This window comes from Nicotiana tabacum, chromosome 22, assembly GCF_000715075.1.
Source record: "Nicotiana tabacum cultivar K326 chromosome 22, ASM71507v2, whole genome shotgun sequence".
NCBI lineage: Eukaryota > Viridiplantae > Streptophyta > Magnoliopsida > Solanales > Solanaceae > Nicotiana > Nicotiana tabacum.
In genome coordinates, this window is record NC_134101.1 from 127,682,928 (window position 1) to 127,691,590 (window position 8,663).

The window sequence follows — 8,663 nt, forward strand, 5'->3', positions numbered from 1 at the left end:
TGCTCTGTCAAATACTCATGCACGTTTACAAGACGTGATTATAATTATCAATTTCCAAAACACCAACAAAAGAATTAATGAAACAAAATACAAACATTTGAAGTGCTTATACGAAAATTTGGATGCTCAATTTCCAAAAACACCAAACCGGAGACGTCAGAGTTAGTGGGCAGTGTGAAAGTAAAAGGGAATGCTCCGTACTTTCGTTTTTCCCGCCTTTTCCTCACACGCGAATTCACCCGTACGCTACCCATTTCCTAAATTTCAAAAAGCACCCAAAATCCTCTGCTGATTGTGGAGCGTCAACTCGAGCTTATTTTCTCACAAGTCGGAAACGAAAGGAGGCGCGCATGGTAAATCTCGTTTCTATTTAGTGGTAAGGTTACAACTCTATGCTCAATTTCTATTAGTAGTAGCCGGCCGGCTATATTTGATTCACCAGATTTTGGATCATTCACTGATAGATTTGAAATTTTTAATCTCTGATTCATCTTCTTCTCTAATAGAGCTTTAGCGTTTCGTTTTTGAAAAAGGAAGTAGTAGTACCGGAAATTGTTCTAATAAAGCAATTTGGAATTCGGGGTGGATATTGAACTTCTGGAAGTTTCATCTGTAATCTTCTAGAATTAGCGTTAACTAACTATTACAAGTTCTTTTGGAAGATCAGTTCTAAAAGTTGTGTGTGAGAAAGAGACGCAAAGTTATTCTGTGCTCTGCGTGTGTGTGTGTGAGAGAGAGGTGTTTGTGTGTCCGTGTGTGAGAGAGAGAGACGTGTTTGTGTGTGTGTTTTGAATGCAAGCAATAATTATAAAAGTTTGACGGTGGAATTTGTTGCTAAACTTGATTAATCTCTCTTTCTGCTTACATATTCGGCACTCACGGAATCGGTTCATTTTGGATCAGCTGAATTTGCGACTATGGAGGTCAACAGGAAGCCAAATTCACGAGATGTAAGTGGTCAGCTCTGTAATTGGAGTCTGAGTTGCTTAATTGAAGCAATTTAATTTGCAGATTTTCATCTGAATGCTATAATGGGATCTCGCTGAAGCATATTTGCTCTGTCCCTACTGATTTTTCCATAGTTTTATATCTCTAATTTCGTCGGTGCTCTGTATTTTTTACCTGCTACCTCAACAGGTAGATAATTCCGTCCGGTCAAGGCTCGGACAGATGAGAAGAATCACCTAGTGTTTTGACTCCATTGGGGTTTAAACTTGAGACCTCATGGTTCTCAAGCCACTTCATTGAATGAGTGCAATTTTCATAAAGTTTTAATTAGTAAGATAGATGTTAGAATCACTTTTATTTTTTCCTTGATAGGACCCTATGAGTGACGCTTGGAGTTTTGGCAGCAATTATCACCCATCGAGTCAATCTAGAAAAATATCAGTTGGAATTGTGATAGATTCAGTTGCAAAATGCAGAACACAAAAAGCAAAGCAAGCTGAAAATCACGCGCACGTGGCTGCACTTAAAACTTCTAACAAAGGGACATCTGCTGAAAATGGTGGGACAACAGTGGCTCGAAACAAGCGGAATTTTACGAATGACAGAAAGAAGAAGGAAATAGGGAGCACTTCTGCTACCAGAGAGCCCACGGAGCAGCAGATATCTCCTTGGATATCAACTAAAACCCTCCACCATGAATCAACTTTAGAGCCTGTTACTCCAGCAGAGAAACCTTCAATTGTTCAGGGCGTAGTTGAGATGTCCAACAGATCAAACAGAGTGGAGGTAGGACCAGTAGAGTGTTCTTTAAGGGCTTTCTTAATCCAGACAAGGACTTTACAGTTTGACAAATCAAAGCAGGTGAAGGAGAATGCTGCAGTGGAAGAAATGCCTGAGAAAGAAGTCAAAGGAAAAAATGCCAAACCAGAAAATGCAGGCAGTGAAACTTTACGGTTGAAGCTTTGGGAGATCTTAGGAAATGTTTCTTCCCAAAACAAGCAGTGTCCAAATTCTCCAGTTCTCGAGCAGGATGCAAACGCCTCTCACCCAAAGCACAAAGACACAGGATATCATGTTGATGAGCCTAGGCAAAATTCAGATACTATAGAAAGTGATACTCAAAGTCATGAGTACGCTATTAGGAGACCGGTTACTCGTTCTTTAGCTCGAAAAAGAGCTCCTGCTAAGTTGAAATCATACAGTAGAAAAAGGCCACCGGCATGTAAGGAGGATGGCTTAGAGAAAAATCCCTTCCTTTCAAAAGATCGGTGGTCTAGAACATTATGTGATGCTGGCACTGATAGCTCGTTGATGGAAAATGGAAGGAGAGGCAAGAGGAAGAGTCACCAGATGGATGCATCCAAGATTTGCAAGCAGAACAACGTAATGAAAGGTGAAGACGCAAGCAATAGTCATAAAAGAGTACTACTTGCTGAGAAATTTGTATTTCCTGGTGTTGCAGCTGGTAATGGTACTACTTTGTTTGAGGAGAAAAAAGACGAGATGGACCAGCCAAATGCTGATAACCTAGAATCCCCTGTTGTAGAGATGACTGAGCAGCTTAGAAATCTGCAAGAACTTGTAGATCAGCATGGAGACTCAGCAGATAAATCCAAGAGGAAAGCATTGGATTCGGACTCTGACGAACAAATCCCAACTTTGGCAATGAAAACACCTAGCAGAAAATCGTTTCCTGGATTTGCACCAAGAAGCGATCAGGGGCAACCGCATGGTAATGTTCATGAACATATAACATCTAAAACTGAGGGAATCTCTAATGTCAAGAGCTCTGATTCTGGCGGAAGATCTTTTCCTGGATTTGCGCCAAGAAGCAATCTGGGGCAACCACATGGTGATGTTCATGAACATATAACATCTAAAACTGAGGGAATTTCTAATGTCAAGAGCTCTGATTCTGGCAGAAAATCTTTTCCTGGATTTGCACTAAGAAGCAATCTGGGGCAACCACCTGGTGATGTTCATGAACATATAACATCTAAAACTGAGGGAATTTCTAATGTCAAGAGATTTGGTCCTGGCAGAAAATCTTTTCCTGAATTTGCACCAAGAAGTAATCTGGGGCAACCACATGGTGATGTTCATGAACATATTACATCTAAAACTGAGGGCATTTGTAAGGTCAAGAGCTTTGATGGACTTAAACGAGAATACAAGTCCAATGCATTGGATGAGTCATCTGTATCCTTCTTCTGTTGACTCAACAGTTGTAATCTAGTGATGATTGTCATAGTATTATAGTAATGAGTTCTTGCTTTTCCTTATCGAATGTACAGGATGATGCAGGGAAATTGGGAAGTTCTCCTTTTTCTGAATCAAGGCCTATCAAGGAAGAAGATACACAGCTTAGGTTTTCTAGACCGTCATCCATGGAAAGTGATGCTGAGGGCTCTGAAGACAGTTCAAACATTCAAGGTTAAATTGATGCTTTAGGATTCATGTCCATATATTTATTCATTGTGGTCTTTTTCAGTTCCTGTAGTTTCTTTCAAAAGTAATCGTAGATCTCCAGATGTTCCGTACTGGACATAAATTACATTTGCTGCTGATCTATGACTTTTACATCTGATTTCCCCATTTGTGGTGGTTGTTTTCCCAATGTTGAAATAGATTTTGCGTGTATATAGAAATGTGTCACATTTGATGGCCAAGGTGCATGGAGGCAGGAGCTTCAAGTAAAAATTTTGCCTGGCTGTGGAGGAGTGATGTCATTACTTTCTGTGTATTATTAATGGGACCAAATTCCCTTCTAAACTTTGTAATTGGTGTAACTTACTGCTGTTGATGAGATAGAGTTTCAAATTCTTATGTGTTCATTCAATTTATATCTTATTATGAGTGAGTGTGTAGTTTGAGAGGTAAGATAAAGTCAAAAGTTTGCTTGAGTATTAATACCCATTCGGCATTTATCGTGATCTGCTCTTGTTTAGAAATGATTATTTGTTGCTGAAATTGAAGAGATGCATATAGATGTCTCTTATGCATCAACTGCTTAAGGAAAAAGTAGAAAATGCACAGTAAAATTGAACTTGGTATCTTGAGGTACTTCTAAGATCCAGAGAGTGTTACTTTTTCCACTGGAAATTTTGGAGATTCTTCACCAAAAGCAGACAGAATTTAGTACTTGGTGCCTGTTAACATGAAAAAGTGATATGGCAAAGTATTGATCTTCATTCAAAATGAATATTATTTGATTGATTTTCTGCTTGACTGATGGAGCACTGTGTGGGAACTTCGAACTGACCTTTTATTAGTAAATAGGTTGTTGAGCTAGCCGTCTTAACATAGAATGAATTTTCTTAGAAGTATGCGACCTCTTGATCAAGCGCCTGCTTTGACTGAAGCAAAATCATTTGTTCTCATTACTTTATGATATCTATGTAGGTGGTATACAGACACAACTGTCTCCTGAAATCGGTAATACCAAGGAACAAGAGGCTCCTCGACCAAACAAAAGACTCTTCAACAAAGATGATGCTAATCTTTCTGGAGTTAATCTTGCTGCAGCCTCTTCTAAAGGTTTATGTCCATTGGTTCAAAGTTCTCCACTTGTCTGATGGATCTTCGTTTTATTCCTTTAAAATTGCTTTCTTTTCCAGTTGATCATTCCCTAAAGACTGTCTCTTCGTCTCTCTTTCTCTCTTTCCTCCACATGAATTCAACAGGAATTGATTGTAGGAAGCTTGAGAGGTATTTAGCACAGAATGAAGAGGATGCGCTAACTAGGTATTTCTTGCATTTTCAGATTAAATAAAATTAAAAGCTTTCTTCAGCACTGAATTCTATTTCCCGAGTAAATGAATTAAAAGATCCTTCAGAAGTTTTTCTTTTTCAACATTTCATTGAGCGTCAATATCATTTTGCAGTGCCATGACCTTATTTGCTATCTCGTTGGAGAAAGTTAGAAGCAAAATGAAGTCTGTTACTAACCAACGATCTGCTGAGATTCTGGAGTCTGTTGCGGAGAATATACATACGCAGTTGCAGAATGCCGAGTTTCAGATTAAAGCAGACATGTAAGTAGAGCATAAAATGGCAGTTACAATTTGGAAGAGTCTGTCTCTTTAACTATGATTCTGCTCTATTCCAGGGGAAAGATAACCAGTCTGAATAAATCAAAGAGAAAGCATGTAGAAGAAGTGCTTCAAGGTAACACATTAAGAAAATATTAACAATTTGCTTGAGTCTACTGTGTTCTGTTGTTCTAATTGAACATGGTGTAGCATTTTGCTCAAAATTGAGTGCCTGAGGCAGCTTAATTCTGCTACTTTCTATTTGTTTATGTCATGGAAACGTTTTCCTATCAGTAACATGTTCTAACTTGTTCTTCCAGATGCCCTTGGGCTGAGGACTATTCTGCATGTTTGAGTTGTGTCACAAGTTTATTTTGTATTTACGTTGTTAACTACCACTTTGAAAGGATCCATCAGATTTGCGTGCCATAAATCCTAGCATGACTAGTCTCATATTTTAGTAGTACTATTCTTCTACAGAATTTTGTTTTCTTAACATGATGAGCTTGTGGAATTAATACTATCTTCCATAAATGCAAATTCACACGGAAATTTGGCTCTTCTACGTTTCTTTCCCGGATTTTCTGTGATTCCTCTTCTCCAAAGCTATGTGGTTCTTTTGCTTGTCTGAAAAATAAGTTACTCTGAAATTACTTACAGAGAAACAGCAGCATCTGAATGCCATATACGAAAGATTCAAAGAAGAGGTCAATCAGCATCTCCAGGATTGCAAGAGCACACTTGAATCTCTAGAAGCACACGAAGTTGAAGTGAAAGCAACTGTGGAAAAGAGAAGTATGATAAGATCTTCTATGGATTTTGTTAATGTATAATTATTTAGTCGGAGCCAGCAATTGTCTATATCTTGAATATTATTTCATCTACTGCATACTAGATCTTCCAGATGACAGAAGACTAGTAGTTGATGACATAACATGTTCTTTCTTTGCTAGTTAAACAAATATGTTAGATTCCCCATGACTTGTTGCTGCAATATGCTTTTGCTGCTCATACATTTTGTGGCAGCAAACATTGATGCGGTGCTACAGTTATATAATGGACCTGTGCCTTCTAATCATGAGTACAAGCTAACTTCCGATGTTTCTGTGGATTTTCATATTGTAGAAGCATCAAGTAGGAAACTACTTTTGGAAGCGGAAGAGGCAATTGAGACTCAGCTTGATTATGCTGAAAGAAGGATTAATTCGATCCACCATGTAAGTATCCTGCACACACAATTTGGAGAGCAGCTTTGCATTTAGCTTTGCTCCCCCCTCCCTCCTTAAACCAAAAAAGAAAAATAAAGCCAAGTCCTCCCCACCTGCTTTGCCGACTAGGATGTGGTATGAATGGTACTCATCACTCATCAGGTTTTCATTATACACCTTATACACCTGGATTGTGGCTTCGATTATCTATAATGTGTACTATTTCAATTGGCTGTTTTCATGTCAATCTGCTACGAGGTTAATTTCACATATTGTCATTAAACTTTACCTATGAATGGTGCTCATCACTCATCAGGTTTCCATTATACATCTTATACACTTGTATAGTGGCTTCAATTACCTATCATGTGTACTGTTTCAATTTGCCCTTTTCTTGTCAATTTGCTACGAGGTTAATTTTACGTATTTTTGTTAAACTTTACCTATTATAACAGTAAAGTTACGAAACTATGTTTTTCACATTAAAATAAATGAACTTTACCCACTAGAACAGTAAAATAAAAAGAGTCACTCTGTCACATTAGAATAACTAGAGACTTCATTGACCTTTTCAATTCCGGAGGAGATAAATGAGTATTACTTATGCTCTAACTGCAAGTTTTCCATTCACGTAGGTGGCAAGAGAGAAGATGTGTCAGCTGAAACTTGTGGTTGCTGAATGTTTAAAAGAGGGTGTCCTTGGTTGATATAGGGTATTGTTCAACAATCTCGAGGTTTCAGAAGACCACCGTTCTAGGCATATCTGCCTCTAATGCGTGGTAAAGAATAGCTATTACATTATTTCCCAAGGAGTAGATTTTTTTACTTTCTTTTCAGGGCTTATGGCGTCTATTTTTCCTATAGTTCACTAGTACTTGGATAGATGCACTTATCAACATTTTCTTTAAGAGACGCACTTTCTCGGAATCCTTCTGTGTAGCTTGTCGTGACAAGTTTAAAGTTCTCCCGATTTATGCTTCTTGGAGGGAACACAGCAAAATTTCTCGTTGGTTAAGAGAATAGGCTCCTCAATTTAGCTAATGACTCGGACCGATGGTCATCGTCCTGTTATACTTTCACGAGCCAACCAAAGAAAATGACTTTGGTTCATGATCCTTGAATTATTCAATTGAGGTTTGTATAGAGAGAGAAGGTTATATTACGCCTTATGTACTCAGAATAGAAGTACTCATTTCATTTGAAAATCTGATTCTTTAATTGTCAAAATAGCTTCTTTCATTAATTGAATCAAAAGTGAGCTTGAAATAATCCTTCTGAAAAATAGAACGACTCAAACGCAAAACCTCGTAGGATATTGTAGTAGTATTCTTATTGATTAGTCATGTAGTTGCTGTTTCGGCAAAAATGCAGCGCATCAATGGTTATCTGTACTTAAATATTACGCAGAACCATTAATACAAGGGTCATTAATAAGACATTCAAATGTTTGTGACCAATACAAGGTTAAAATTGGAGCAAATCGAAGTAGTCTCAAGTCAAAGTGTTAAACATAGTATTAGTTAAAAGTTGTATTTACTCCCTTAACAAGCATTTCCTACTGAGTTCGACAATGTAATAGCAGCTAGTAAGAAGATTTGACCAAAAAATATAACGAGTAATTCCAAATGAAGGAAGATGACTGAGAAATATGTTTTATATTATTGGGATTTTTACCTTCCTATACTACACATGAAACTTTATTACCCTTCCTAACTCAAGTTTTAACTTAATTACATGGCCATATACAATTTATCAATTATATACAAATTAGTTTTAAATCTCTCTCTCTCTCTCTCTCTCTATATATATATATATATATATATATATATATTAAAGCAAGAACGTTACCATATATAATTGCATTGTGGGTAAGCCAAGTGGCAAGCTAATAAATGCAAATAGTATATGATAACTTTATTTTATATTTGACTATGTTAGTCATACATACATACACACACACATATATATATGAATTATATATAAATTACACATTCTTCAATTTTTTAATTTAAGTGGTAAGTCGAGCACTTATTTAGGTTAATTAGATAAAACCAAAAGAAAAATATGGAAGAATTTCAACTAAACACTAAAAATATAAATAAAGTTTTATGTAGGCAATTTCTATTTAAACTCATCTTTTTATAGAGAAATAAATTAATTTTTTGTAAAAAAAAAGAAGAAAGACATAAAAAATAAGATAAAAGAAAATAAATATAGAAAAGATGTTTGAAAAATCTAAAAACCAGAAATAAGAGATGACAACGAATTTATTCTTCTGTTTCATCTATGTTAAGTATAAAAAATTTGGAAGTTGATATTATCGATTTTAAATATTTTTTCAACTCAAATACATAGACTATAAGACAAGGATATCTTAGATTTTTTTTAATTTAAATTGTGTGTCGTTTTAAAAAAATTACTATTACTAACAAACTGATATGATATCTGAATTTGAATATAAATGCAATTTGAGTAG

The 8,663-nt window shown here is 36.4% G+C and overlaps 1 protein-coding gene across 3 annotated transcripts; it reads left to right on the forward strand.

Annotated features, from left to right (window-relative positions):
• The first annotated feature begins 241 nt into the window (after positions 1-241).
• On the forward strand, positions 242-7,202 carry LOC107776280 (meiosis-specific protein ASY3-like). 3 transcript variants are annotated; one of them, XM_075244598.1, is made up of 12 exons: positions 242-376; positions 904-950; positions 1,321-1,734; positions 1,810-3,147; positions 3,243-3,381; positions 4,351-4,485; positions 4,632-4,692; positions 4,833-4,982; positions 5,057-5,115; positions 5,640-5,774; positions 6,105-6,196; positions 6,823-7,202. In XM_075244598.1, the coding sequence occupies exons 2-12, from the start codon at positions 918-920 to the stop codon at positions 6,892-6,894; spliced, it is 2,628 nt and encodes an 875-aa protein (XP_075100699.1). In that variant the 5' UTR covers positions 242-376; positions 904-917; the 3' UTR covers positions 6,895-7,202. The 3 variants fall into 3 exon arrangements, with proteins under 3 accessions (XP_075100699.1, XP_075100697.1, XP_075100698.1); XM_075244596.1 differs by having other exon boundaries at positions 1,321-3,147; XM_075244597.1 differs by having other exon boundaries at positions 277-353; positions 1,321-3,147.
• Positions 7,203-8,663: the final 1,461 nt, after the last annotated feature.